The sequence below is a fragment of the Micropterus salmoides genome, unplaced genomic scaffold, assembly GCF_014851395.1.
Source record: "Micropterus salmoides isolate LMB-PRFRI ecotype aquatic unplaced genomic scaffold, ASM1485139v1 Ms_hic_scaffold_18, whole genome shotgun sequence".
Lineage (NCBI taxonomy): Eukaryota > Metazoa > Chordata > Actinopteri > Centrarchiformes > Centrarchidae > Micropterus > Micropterus salmoides.
The window spans coordinates 4,162,868-4,178,205 of NW_024040928.1; the positions used below are offsets into that span (position 1 = coordinate 4,162,868).

General features: G+C 41.2%; 1 protein-coding gene across 1 annotated transcript in view; it reads right to left on the reverse strand.

The window, feature by feature from the left end:
* Positions 1 to 15,338, reverse strand: part of enah (ENAH actin regulator) — a 129,675-nt gene that overhangs the window by 16,323 nt on the left and 98,014 nt on the right. Inside the window, 2 exon segments of the mRNA XM_038726899.1 lie at positions 4,632 to 4,793; positions 4,796 to 4,947. Of these exon segments, the coding sequence (XP_038582827.1) occupies positions 4,632 to 4,793; positions 4,796 to 4,947 (314 nt within the window).

Consider the following 15,338-nt stretch of genomic DNA (forward strand, 5'->3'; position numbering starts at 1 on the left):
CAACTCATCACCAACATCATCAAGTCTGTCCAGTCAGCAGTGGGACACCAAGTCACATACAGAATTTAACCACATTTACCCAAAGATCCAACATGCACCAGTTAACAGTAAGCCAATAACAAATGTAACAGCTGAAGGCATACAGAATATCATAGTTCCTGAACCAACCATCACATTCAACAATGAAACCAAACACTGCATGTAAGCTTGTACATATTTGCCTGTTCTCTGAGCCTGAGTCTTTCAGCACGCTTTTAACTCCTGAATGCTCTCGATGAACTGCTAACAAGTTTGATCATTTTGTAGCATTTCTGGTAGTGAACCCTGCTGCTTTTAAACCGGGTTTGTGGCAGGACATTGCTGAAAATTAATTGTAAAGATAAGGACTACGAATTCATAAACAGATGTATAGAATAGAAGAATAGAAGACAAAGCTAAATGAAGGTCTGAAGTCTTCCGTGTGTAGCCGTCTAGCTACCAAAAAGATGCTTGCTGGACTACAGGACTATTATCTACTGTGTCTTCAGCTTATCTTTACTGTTACTCTTGTGTAATTTCTGTAAACCTCCAGCACAATGGGTTGTGTTGGGGCTGGTTACCAGTGCCAGGTTACCATATTGCCTGAGTCACCTCCCTACAGGATGAATAATTAAAGCTCTGTTTGGTTTTGTTTCTATCTAAACTCTTTTTATTGTGTGGCATTCTTTTTGTAATTAAGCTACACCCACCTCTCTACTTTCCAGATCTTAAGGCTATTTAATAACTCCTTTCCATATTGTTTTTAAATGGGATTTACAAGGAGTGGGTGGGAGGACGTACGGTCTCATTTCATTTAAATGTGGTGATGTGGTGTCGTCTTAAATCCCTCCTCTGTTTCATTATGTGTCTATCCCAGCTGAGTCTAGCTCTCTCTAACTAATTACCTTGATTGTTTATTTATGTGCTACTCTAGTGCTTTGCGTAGCCTGGACGCTGCTGTATGGAGCATATGTTTTGTTTGAGGTGGGGATGGTGTAAAGTTGTTAATCCTCTCTCCACCTTCTGCTCCACTTCCCTTTACTGGTGATTGAATTATACACTTTTCTGCAGTCCTTCTCGTGACTAGATTTAAATGTTTTTGCTCAGGGTACAGTCTGATACTACCGTAAAACTTGAATATTACTTGTATAAAAATATTATATCAAATAATATCAAATACACTAATTTGTTTGATCTAGCTCTGACAGACAGCTTATGTACTTTTATTTTGTAGGCAGCAATGTAACGAAAACAATCATACCCAACAACAGAGTGACAGACTTCACATGACAGTATTAACAACTTGGATTCATTTTTATGAAAAGCTGTTTTGATTCTTTTGATCGGTGGACCCTTACAGACTAAAGGAATATAAATAATCGGACACATTTGGACTTAACAAGTGCTTCAAAGGGAGCGGGAGTTGGCACTTTAACCTCTTCTTTTTATCTCTTCTACCATGTCGGTTACACCGGTAAATCTCTATGAATTACACTTTGGCTTGTTGTTTACATTAAATGAACTGAAGGATTGAATTGTGGAGAATCTAACCGATCTAATTATATGTAGCATGTCCATACTGACACATTGATCATATGCTTAAATATTAATATTTGTATTAAAGATCTAAGCAGCTTAGAAGCAGTTAAAGCGGGTGACCCTGCGGCGTTTAAGAAGTTTTATACGTCCATAGAACTTCTAGAAAAACCAGACCAGGCATTTAATGAGAGACCTGTGTTTATTTGTCAGAATGTGTTCCCACACCAGGCCAGTCAACGGGGTAGGCGGCCATTTGGGACTCGGCTATTAATTTAAGTATTACAGTATTTACTGATTACTGCATTCGAAACTATGCCTCAACACTGACATACTATTAACTGATTGATTGTTATTACAGTTAATTTGTTATTCTTTTGCAATTTCTGTCTCATACTTTATGTTGTATGGTTTATTTAATCCGCTGCTTGAAGTGAAAGGCTTAAATTCAACCCTTTTTCCCGTTTTGCAAAGAAAACCTCAAAGACTGAACATATATCACACACTTACTCACAATGATGGTTCAAATCTACACATTCAGACGCATGCATTACCAGACATGGCAGAAACTTTCTTTATTAAAAAACCACAACCTTGGCCTGACTGTGCTGGGTCAGACACACACACACACACACACACACACAAACACACAACTGGAATTCATGTGAACACCTAACCAGCAGTCACAAGACAGGTAAACTGATGGATTTGTAAGACTGTCTGGTTCTTTTCCAACTTTTCCTCTGTGTAACTTCTTTTTTCTTCTCCCAACTGACAGCTCATGCTATTACTTCTGGCAGCTTCAAACACACGCTTTCTCACCTTCAGCTTTACTTCTGGCTTCAAACAACCTTTTCACCTTCAGGCAACCCACTGCTCTACACCACGGCACTACACTATCTCCTTCCCTTTTTCCCTAATCCTCTTCTGCTTTAGCTTAACATCGACCGTTTCCATCTTTCAGCATCATTCTACCGTCCCCTCTTCTTTCATTCTCTCTCTCAATTCAAATTCGCTTTATTGGCATGAATGAACAACAATATTGCCAAAATCTCTCTCTCTGTAGCTCTGGGCGGGTCACATGACTGAGAGGCCCCAGCTTTGCTCTGCCATTCCATAATAATCAACACATGACCAGAGCACAATGATTACACGCAGAGCTAGACACGTTCACACAAGAATATTAAGCGCACATGCACACACGAGAAGACGACAAAGCCATACTGAAGCCAAGCTCCTCTGTACCAAATTAACTGCACAACTTAAACATACAAAAAGTATTAATGGCAAAAAAAAAAAAAAAAAGTCTGGTTGTCAAGCAGATCCACCCGACCACCTTAACAAAATATACACCTTTATGTTGCCAATTAATATCCACAACATATACTCCGAAAACACTTACAGAATATACATTTAAACATTCTGAAAAATAAAGTGAAGTTTTAGATACACGCTGCTGTGCAGAAGTGGTGAGTGTGTGTGTAACACAGGATATGGCAGACATCATTTCTCACCATTATGGGCCAAAAATAAACTGTTACCGAGGCAATTAAAATGATCAGACGTTAGAAGCAAACACTTCTTTGACTGTATAAAGCGAGTGATAGTAATCACTGCAAGTTTAATAGATACATACACACAAAGCACAAACACAGGAACAGGACTAGAAGGCGTTAAATGTTAAAATCACAACAAACCCAACATACTGAATGTGTGTGTGTGTGTGTGTGTGTGCGTGTGCACATACACACTCCTGCTTTCCAGTATGATCCAATGTGTTTATTGTGTATGGCATGTGAAATAACTCCTCCTTCTCATTCTGGGGCATTAACATGCATGCACGTACACGCAAACACACACATTCAGCCCTGGGGGTTTAGCCAGCATTCTCCCTGATGATGTATTTTTAGCCTTTGAGTAACACAACTGAGACTGCCTAAGTGTGTGTGTGTGTGTGTTTATGCATGCATATGTTAATAGGCCGAGCGTGGCACTGAAGCGTGCCACACAACGCTGCTTTCCCTACTGACCCAGTCCTTAAGTGTAGCAGATTTCCCTTCAAACAAACCCTGATCCATTCAAACTCCAGTTATAATCAGAGTGTGTTCCACCTGTGGCCCCACCATGTCTCTGCTGCTGGATTTAAGTGTGAATGATAATGAAATACAAATATTTTTGCCCATTTTTAAAAATTTGACTGAGATTGAGCTTTGAGTGAGTGTACATTAAATGTATTCAAAATAGGGCTGCACAATTAATTTAAGTATTTTCGAAAGTGCAATATCCAAATCACAGAAGCTGCAATAATTTTGATGAAGGTAAAATGTATGACAAAACAGCATTATGATAAGTACTAAGTACTGTAGTGCTACAGAGATACCCAGCCTACAAATCTTGTGCTATAGACATATAGGCTATAGACAGATCCAGCTTTTTTTCAGTGAAAATGAATATTGTGTAGCCCTAATTCTAAATGAGCTTTTTACGCTCCAGGCTTCAGATATTTTAGGTTCACTGACAGGGATAATTATCAAAATTAATAAACTGGGGATACTTTAGGAAGGATTTGCAGGAAACCTCGCATTCTAAGGCAGCATGTCTTTAGATGTGTGTGTAGTGACCGAAGTTGTGTGTGTGGGAATAGTGTAGGGGCCGCTCTCCAGTGCTTCAAGTCCTGCATCCAGTGCCATTTTTGGACTTTTAGAGAAGAGCTGCCTTTATTGGAAGCATGTTCATCTGCAACTTCAGCGTTTTAACTAGAATGAGTATGAGATTCTCATTCAGCTGCAGAGGAGCTATGCTAGCTAATAGAAAGATTTAGTGAACAAGGATTCAAATTCAACTCAGTCAACTTCACACAGTGGAACACAAAAGATTATCTCTGTTCAAAACTTTTCAGTGAGGCTACTATTCTTATATGACCCCATGCCAGCAATGCTCTTCTGAAGACAACCTGTATTGATCTACTGTTCAAAGTAGCAAGAACATTTTCAATTTGTAAGATATTAAAAATAAGCAAAGCTATGTACATCATTTGTGTGTATACAGCAAGCAGGAAACCAAAGTGCATCACTCACCGGCGTTGGAGATGCGTCTCCCTCTCTCCCAGTCCTGCTGCTCTCTGTCCAACTGCTCCTGCTGCTCCCTCTCAAGCCGCTCTCTCTCTGCCTTCTCCCTCTCCATCAGCTCACGCTCAGCGCGCTCCTGCTGCTCCTGGCGCTCCCGCTCCAGTCGCTCAGTCGCTCCCGCTCCGCCTGCGCCTCCCTCTCCTGACGCTCCTGTTCCTGGCGTTCACGCTCCAGCATCTCTCGCTCCAGGCGCTCCCGCTCCTGACGCTCCCGCTCTTGATGCTCACGCTCCATCTCCTTCTGTCTCTGCAGCTCCTGAAGCTGCCTGGAGGAGGAGAGGAGAGGAGAGAAGAGGAGGAGAAAGAAAAAGAAAAGAAAGGGAAGGAGAAAACATGTTAATGCAAAATTCACAACATTTCAAATGTATCTATTGTCTCTTCTGAAATTCCACAATATGACATGTCCTTGACCAGTTTATTCTAGACCAGATCCCTAAGTCATTACTTGACATGGTAGAAGAGGTAAGGGAGGTAGGAAGGTAAAAACGTGGAGAACATTTTAAAATAAAGACAGGCAGAATTTGTAAAAAGGAGTAAATTAGTGTGGGGCCTTGACCCCCTCCCCCCGTTGTCATTACATAAGACATGTCATTATATAATGAATGCTCTTAGGCACAATAGCCATGTTGTTATGAAACCACAGCCAGCTTAACTAAAATTTGAGCACATCAAAACACACACATTGAATTGGACTGTCTGGACTTGGCCTGGCTGCATACTGCTGCAATGAGCCAACCCTGTGTCTGACAGAATAAATTCAAGAAAGACAGGCAAAGTTTTTTTTTCTCTAATCTGATGCTAAATCATTACATATGATGTTAATGATCCTGAAGTATGTGTTATGTGGGAGGTTTCCCTGTAGGTATACGCTCCAAATTAACCTGCAGATCCACGTTTGGTCTCTAGGTGTCAGCAGACGGCAGCAGTAGAAGGACTGGTGCATGTGTGAGGCTGCAGCAGCAGTGGAGGGGAACACAAGAATAGACCAAGTAAGCAGTGTTTGTGAGTGTGTCCTTGTGTGTGTGTGCATGCATGTGCAAATTATTTGAATCGTAACAGAGAAAGGCAGCCATTTCCCATTTACTATATCTAAGATGTGATGAAAAAACGGCAACGGCCCCTGTGGGGAAACGGGCTGTTGTTAGAGCAGTTTTGGACACGAATATCAAATAAAAAACAGGACATATAACTGCCAACAAAGGTTATATATGCAACAGACTACTCCGTGGAGAGGTGTAGTAAAGACTGAACAAAAATGTGAGTATAGACTTAAAATAGCAGAAAAGAATCAACAGCAACAGAACTTAAAGAGAGGATAGTCAGATGTGCTTTATGGAAAAGCATTAAAAATAAAACAGAATACTATATTCAAGCCATTGAAGATAAACTCAGCATATCAACAGGATGTGTAAAAGAAATATACTGGTCCACACTCACATTAACACGTATACAACCGTCTTGTAGATGTATAAATGGAAAGCTACACAAAACGCCCTTCATCACAGCAACTGACAGAGAGTGTGAAGGATTTCTATGAACAAATAAATAGTACAGGGAGGGTGTGTGTGTTGGTATGAATAGGGGGAATAAGAGAGAGCTCAAATGTGAGGGGGAGAGCAGATACAAACTGTGGGAGGTTGTAATCTGTCAGGTTCACACAAACAAGGTTCCAAGGAAATCTTTCATATAATTGGAAAGCTTCAACTGTCTTGTCACATTCTATGATTTACTTGGTCATAAATTGCACTGGCTGTAAATGAGCAAGCTTTACATTCATAAATTACACAAGCAAGGAGAGAGATGGTGGGAAATAGAGCTGCATGCCAACACGCACTCTCTCTCTCTCACACTCACACACACACACACACACACACACGTCAAATCCTTACCGGTCGTCTGCCCTCACCCATCCTGTTCTGCTGAAAGCTAACTCACGGCTAAAAGTCAATCATCACCATAAATGTTGCTTAATGTAAACACTCCCTCCCTTTCCTTCCATCTACACTGGTGACACACACACACAACTCAAGGCATGTTTAGACCAGCAGGTTCACACACACATACACACACACGACTGCTGTGAGAAACCTTCATGCTTCCTGGAAAGCACAACAGGTTTAATGCCCAATTCTAGTCTGTGCAAATGAGGTCATCAGTTGAGAGTTGGCACATACTGGGCCAGTTTCCCAGGCAGGGTGTAAAATAAACCAGGACTAGCGATTACGAAATAGAGAGAACATTGCAATTAATTCAAAGTTGATTATTCCTGGTTCAAAAAGTGGCTTTCTGTATCACATTTAAATTTTTAAAAGTTACTTATTTACAGCGTTTGGGAATGAACCTCTTGAGTACTGACCAACAATGTGTCCATGACATTGAGTTTGCATCTAATGCAATTGTTTACTTATTATTTGATCTAATATAACCATTTAATTTGAGAAAGTACTTCATCACTCATCCATTCATCAGTTTGGTGTATTTTGCTGAATGAAAATGTAAAACTTGTTTATTATTCCCAAAAAGTATTTACTTGGTATTGGTACTAGTATCGACATTTTTACCAAGAAAACATACTCAGTCCTACTAGTTGCTTTTGGAATCCTTAAACAAACAAACAAACAAACAAACAAACAAACAAGATTAATTCCATCCACATATATTAGTCCTAATTCCTCTGGAACAGCACTGGTCTGAGGGTCTTCCTTGGACTAAAGGTCTGTACTGTTATTACCAATCCGCACCTATTCTTTCCTCCCAGAATTTTCATCACTACTACCAGGCCCCGTAGATATACTATCCCAATCCCACCATGAATCTGATCATATTTTCGCGTCACCAGGACATTTCTGTGCCCACAAAACGACACTCCCATGCTACATTTTGCATGTGACTCACTAGAGGGGTACTTGATTGCCCCCAGGTCCCCCTTAAAGTTGGCTAGATTGCCCCTCAGGACAGCCTATTGACTTCCCCCAATCCTGCGTTAGTGCCATGGAAGTGGTGCCCCATTTTCATTTTCACCTCTGGTCCCAGCTGAACTAGAGATCCATTTATTTCAGCTCACATAGACTCACTTAGCAAGTCTGCCCTTGATCGTCTGCAGATGCTGCCGTGTGCTACTCACCAAAACAAACAGACATCACTAACGTCACCCCTATACTCAGATCTTTTCACTGGCTCCCTGTCTCATTATATAGGATCCAGTTCAAGATTCTCACTATTACTTGCAGAGCACTGCATGGTCCGAGTCCTGCACAGAAGGTCAATAAGCTAAATTTGCTGTCTGTCCCACACACTCGTCTGAGGAACTGTGGTGATCAGGCTTTTGAGGCTGGGGCTTGGGAATGCTCTGCCCGCACCATTATGGTCTGCTGATTCTGTGGATGTATTCAAAAGACACACCTGTTTAGACAGGTATGAACCAGGTCTGCATTGTATGTATTTTTTGAGTATTGCATTAAGTGCTATGCATTTATTGTGTACTTCTACCACATACTGTTTACCTTTTCGTGTATTTTATTATGTGTATTTATACATGTTTGATGTGTAATTATTATGCATTTTTATTACCTGCTGTGATTTTTAGTTCACTTCTTCTTCGTGAGGCTCTTCTGTCTTTTGTTCTTGTATGTTAATGTTGTTGTAAGGCACTCGTGACTCATGACGTATGCTTTCTTAATACTTTAAAAGAAAGTATTAGTCTGACACGGTCAGCTGTGGTGGTGGCCTATTACTCCTCCTCAGCTCCAGCCAGTCAACTTTGACTTTGCACAAATTCGATATTCTGGTTTCAGAAACTGCCACCATGGTCTAAAGGTTCCCTTCAGAGTCCTCCCGGACATCACAAATTAGTTTTGTCCAATTTGAACACAATGAGGTGGTTAATGATGGAAATCCGAACAAAGATGATGACAAATCTGTGGGGGTCAGTCCTTGAATGTGTGCGAATGTGTTTTAAAAGTCTTCTCTGTGCCCCCCTTTACACACTTTCATCCAGAGAAAAAAGATTTAATCAGCACATTAACCAAAAGCAGTGTGCAGTTGCATTATATCTATTAAAGTGAATATAAACAGCACTTAAGCTAATTCCCTTCAAACCTGCAGAGTGTAGCTGTTACATGGCTGCAAAGAGCGCAGGGGCTCAGTGCCACCTATCTATGTCAGAGGATTATCCTGAGCTATAAGATGCAAGGTACGGGTGTGAAGGAGATGTTTAGAAATTCTCTATTTATGTCTGCTACACCTCAATCTACTTTACTCCCATATCATTTCAATACAGGAGTGAGTGTAGCTTCTAAGTCTGCATTCTTTCCCCATGGACAGAGTGAGAGATCACAGAGGAGGATGGAAAGACAGTCAGAAAAGAAAAGAAAGACATGAATAAATTGAGGAAAGAAATTTAACATAGGGTCACACACCTGACCCAATATACAAGGATCCCCCTGGAAGGCTGCCCCATCGTATACATACACACAAACTGACCCAGTTCCCACAGTATCTCAGTGTATTTACACTCATGTACAGGACCACAGGAGTAACCTTGATTTAGAACCGATGGGAGTGTGGCAGGGTCATGTCTCTTAGGATTTTACAGTCTCCTCTGGGGGCTTCCCTCATCTACCATAATACATTCTCTCTGATAGAAAATGTGTCCCTGTGGGATCCTCTGCGCTGTAAAAGCAGCAGAACATCTTCATCATTAAATACAGCTCATGAAGTGATGGTGATAAAATCATTGTAATCAGGCAGATCAGAGGGGTTCCACTTTTCTTCATATTGCTCTATGCAAGAGGGCTAAACTACCAGCAGCCAGCAGCCAAATGCTGGCCAGCTGTAGCTGGTACAGCTGGTACAATTTGTCTACCAGCTACGTTGGCAGGTAACCCGCCATCTTTTCTGTTCAAAACCCATAGGTGGTTTGTTAAACAGTGAGAGAAGCTGGAGAAGTGGCTAGTGGATCAAAAAGATGTTTATTGTTCTGATTAGCGAGACAGCTGTTGTCTAAACTGGTTTAAATGGTTGAGGCACCCAAGGGAGAACACACACCTACACATACATATACATCTATATTACAAACATGGCAAGTGGTTTAAATATGGCAGTCAAGTAACTAAGGCAGCAGAGGTGTGTGCACACGCACACACGTGCACACATACACACACACAAAGTCAATTTCCTCAATACATTACAGAATTACTTTTTCAGAGATTAAAACTTAAAGTAAGTACACTTATCAAGTCTGCTAAACGATTGCAAGCAAGAAGACACACATGCATGCACAAAATAGAACCTCGACTTTGAGTGTCACAGGAGACTGGTGGTGATGCAACTACAGGCAAGACACACCTATCATTTACTTAGAGCAAAGTCTAGAGGAGCTTTAGCTGTCAGAACTCATTTCCAGAGCTTAATGATTTTAAATATGAAAATGTTGCTGTCTCAGCATCATCATTTAAGGACCATAGTGCAGTAGTACAGATTTAGTTGTGCAAGTTGAAGCAAAGTGTCTTGACAATAGTGGTAATAAAATAAAGAGTATGTCATCTATTCCAAAAACAAAAAAAGCATGCAGTTTGTCTTACTGAGAGCTGGAAACACCATTCTTAAGACATTAGTTTATTTGTGTGAGTCACTATGTATTATTTAAATATTAGCCTGGGAACCAGATGAACCTGCAGAGCTCATGTTTCATTTGCCAACCGTTTCTCTAATAAGGAGCGGCAAGTTTGATACAATGACTGACAGGGGAGCGTCACCGATCCAGATTTGAAAATTCACACATTTCACTGCTCTGATTGGTTGCAGATCTGGACCTGCGTCCATTCTGCAGTCTGTCCAGTGCAATGCACCAGGCTTACAAAAATCAGATCAAACTAGGCAGTGCTGACCAAATATGAATCAAATGTTTTCAGAAACACAATTTAGTGTACTATTTAGCTTTAATTTGAGGCATTTTTTTCCTGCTTGAAAACACACCAAGCACCGCCCCAACCTGCATGTGTTGCTCAGCGATACGTCACACGTTTTTCTACTTTGACCGATTGTAGGGCCATCCAATTCTGTCCAGAGGCATTTTGGTCTGCGCCCGTTGATAAGGCCCTTGAAAATCAAAAATGAACTGAGAGGTTCCAGACTAATACACATTCGAAAATTAATCTTCCGATGCCAGGCTAAAAAATATATAATGTTTTAGTAAAATGTCCAATGTTGTTGTTCTTAAAGAAAGTTATTTGTTGAGAGAAACTGCTTGCCAATTTCAGATTGTGTGTGACTCCAATCAGATTTCATGTTCACACGCTAAAAGTCTGTTGAGAATAACTAGTCTACAGTTTACAGAGATTAGTGTAACCATGCATCTAGCTATTAAAGTGCAACCGCAACAGGATAACACTTCACTGAGTCAAGCTTCTACCAAGATGGTAATTATCTTATTCACTAACTAATAGGACAATGCCACAGGTTAAAGAACAAGTTTTTTAAAAGTATGACAGAGGAGTTCACAGCCTCACAGAAAGAATATCTTGTCAGAGTTCCCTCGATGCCCGATGGGAAACTAATAACAATACTACCAACACGACCAAGGAAATGACCTTAAAAGAAAAAGTGCAGGATAAGAACCGAGGACTGGGCTACAGCTTTAGCTGACCTTAGGGCTTCTGTTGCAGGCAAAAGAGCCATTTCAGTAGAGTGGCCACTCTTAAAACCAGAGTGATATTAGAATTTCTTAGAGCAAGTGAACCGTTTTCAGTTCAGTATCCTGTACTGGGACATTTCTAGATGGCCAACCAGTTACCTTTTAGTCTCCTAAACATCTAAGCATCCATGTCCTCCAACCATGTCCTTCTGTTGTAGGAGCAAATTCAACAAAGAAATCTGAGCTACTGTAAAGAGTCAGTGTAATCGGTCTTGTGTGTTGCTTAATCTGTTCCTCATTTCACCCCTTGGTAAGAGGGTGTACTGGCTGAATCTGTCCTAATTAGAGTAGACAGGCAACCTCAGCTGTACTGACATCTAGCTGCATGTTGTTTCCTTTGTTGTAGTTAAAAGCCTGTATTGGCGTTGAATGAACGTCTATACATGCAGGCGACTCACAGGGGGACAGTGAGCTAGTCGTTCCTCAGGGGTCACCTATGAGTTCAGTACATAGTTCATGTCATAGTAATGCTCACCTTCTCAGCACACACATTCCTGTGCAGTGAGAGCAGCTTCTTTCACAGCCAAAACCTTACAAGTACAAAACACTTTCATTAAGAATGGCACTTACACGAGTCCTCACTGCTCACACAAGCCAGAACACAACATGTGTTCATGAACACAAGAATCAACCCTCTTGCAGTCACTTTCACAAAATGACTGAAGCAAAAAAGTGTCAGTTATTTAAGGTTGTAGTAGTTTCTACTTCACTTCGGGAACATTTAAACCCTAGGTTTTGCTACACATGACCAGACGGGAGTGAGTGAAACTAAAGCTGATTAAACCTTTTTTCACAGCAGACATGTTGACTTGTCAAACACAGATTAAACTAATAACATCACTAATTGCTGCACAGCACTGCAATAATTGCTGGGAGGGAGCCAACATTAAAGTTATTAGATCCACCTGGGCTTTCCTCGCTACAGATGACAAGTCACAGTGTCTGCTGTGGAAAAGGTCTATAAATTAATTTTCTCTGATAAAAAGTCAGAATATCAAGGTTTTCTCAGAAAGCAAAACAAAATGTAAAGTACAAGATGGACAGACTTTTTACTTAGAGAAGAAAATAAATACTCACTGAGCAAACAGTATGTCGCATCCAAAATATGAAAAAGTAAATTTTGAACTCAAGTTCACTGTCAATATATTAGAAGTGTTTAAAAAAATCTTGTTCTTATCATGTTGTTGATAATAATAAATTAAACTTCAATAATACTCATCTTTCCCTAACATTGACACTGGTATAAAAACTTGACATTTTGAGGGACAAGGAGATTTGATTTTTCCCCCAGATTCCAAAGGTGGGAAAAAGTTTAAGAGACACTCTGAGGTGATCAGTATCAGTGTACATGAAAGCCTGTTAAGTAAATACTCTATACTACACAGCAGTAACCATCAGTTGGTTTGACAGATGGCTGTAAAAAGCTTGTTAAAGAGTGACTGTGGTCAGCTAGATTCATGTCAGTTACAATGTCCAACAATGATCAGTTTTACAGCAGATAAAGATATGAAAATGTTTCTTTGTTGTCCATCTCTTTGTTCAGTATGTTCCACACACTCACAGTTTTGCTGAAGTATAGCTAGATATTTTTCTTCTGACTGCGCCTCCTAGCGTCAAGGCTAGCAGAACACAGGAACAGTGTATTTAACTGTATTTTGGCATAACATGGCAAAACAATGATTGAAATATACTGAGCATATGGATGGAGGCTTTGGATAGACAAACTCTTTACAGACACTTTTCAAGCCTACAGGGAGACAGATTTGAGTGATCTATTTATATACTTTCAAAACCTTTTGTCCAATCTTAATTTCCAGAGCTGACAATGTAAATATGAACTATTGACAAACAGCTTTATTTCATTTATTTTGTCACCTCCAGGGAACCAATGCAATAACCACCTGTCTGTGCTTTTTACATATTTCTGAACTCAAAACAGGTTTCTCTTCCGTCCATGTCCCTCTCTGCATTGCAGGGAAACGTCACAGGATTCAAAGCTGTGAAAAGCCTGCTGCACGGTTTAACTGGCGTCTCACTTGCCTCCTGACAAGAGTTGCCGGGGAAACCGTTGCTAAGGCAGTGTGGGCGGCGGCACAGCCTGGATCCCCACACATTCAAAGACATACATGCACATGCACACATATTCCTTTGCTCTTTGCAACAACTTACTATGACACAGTTCAAGACACTCTGAGGAAGAGTCAGAGAAGATTTGGGCTAACATTTGAAACATCAAATGGCTTATTGTCGAAATCAAGAGCCAAGAAACAAACAAGGATAGCTGCGTTGACATAATGCAAATCAGTATCAATACCAGTTAATCATTTCAGTTAATACTTAGGAGTGGTATTTATTAGCTAAAAAAATTATGAGCAGTCAGACAGAGACAACAGTAACTGCAGGAAAAAACATGGCTTGAAGATCCACAATATGAGGATAAAGTGCTTGGTGGGAGCAGGAGCAACACAACGCACAGAAATCCAACGTGGTAAGATGTAGGAGGGGCACCGCAGTGCCCGGAACTGTTGCAAATGACTCCCTCTAACAACAAGTCTGAGAGGAGATGGACCAAGTGGCCAGTTTGACAAGGATGTTTACCAAATTCTGGAGGCAACGGTTAAGGGCAAGACCAACAGGGAGCTGCAAGCCATGACAACAATCATTGTAGCTCGGTTTGGAGAAGAGCAGAAGAGAAGCTACAAAACTCTTAACTCTTAGAACCATAGATCGGAGAGGAAAACAACATCAAGCAGGAGGTGAAAACGCTAAAGTCCCATTACTAGCGGGCAGGAGAAGAGGAGTGCATTGGCTTGTCTCAGCTGATGTGCATCCTGAGTAATAAGATCAAGGTCCTCAGTCTGGCCTGCTCACAGCAAGATATAGACACATCAGTCCAGAAGGGTGGTATTGCAGGAATGTCAGGCTGACTTAAACACACTGGCGTGGTGACACAGCTCATTGGGAGTCAAGGGCAATCTATCAGTGGTGTGGCTCAACCTGGCAAATGCTTATGGCAAAACACAACATCCCCAGAAACCACATCTCCGACTTCCACACCAACTTCAGGATGAGAGCCTCTTCAGGGACAATTACATCCAGGTGGGACGAGGTAGAAATTGTCATCATCACAGGGTGCAGTATGTCTGAGATACTGTTCGCTCTTGCCATGAACATGCTCACAATGTCCGCTGAACTGGAGTGTATAGGGAACACAACGAAATCCGTTCGATGCCAACCAGCCCACAGGGCTTTTACAGATGACCACACAGTCACCACAGAATGAGTCCCAGGCTGCTAGTCAATTCTGCAGGAGCTCGAGACTCTGATGAAAAGTTAGAGGACAAGTTCTGGTTTTGACAGCTCTCTGAGGGATACAGCATTCATCCAGTCGACCTGCACTGCGTTGGATGGCTGGCTGAAATCAGTGGATTGTCCAAGACTCCAAGAGTCCAAGTGGACTATTAGTTTGGAGCTAGCTAGCTTGCTTAGCTTCCACCGTCTCATTCAAATATGGTCACGTCCAGTGCTGCTGGTTGCAAAAACTCAACATGGCGGCAAATTTGAGGCTTCGAAACGGCAGTCCACAAACCAGCGGGTTACGTCACAATGACTACATCCACTCCTTATATATGGTCTATGGTTACTACAGCGCAGTGGTTAGTTGTGGAAGCCCATTCTGCTCTGCACCGCTGTGTGTGTTGGTGTGTGTGTGTGTGTTGCTGCGGTATGTAAATTGACTTGATAGACATGCGCTGAAGGTAACGATATACATCTATGTCTGAAAAAGACACAGTCAAACTACAAAAAGGAGTTTGCTTGGCAATGTTGTTGACTAGCACCCACCAGCTAGCTTGCTCCAACCATAAAGCTGCTGTTAGTGGCTCGCTGTGCACTGAGGTATAGTCAACAGACACTCTTACTGTGCTATATGGCACCAAATTACTTCATTGATGAAAAAAGTGA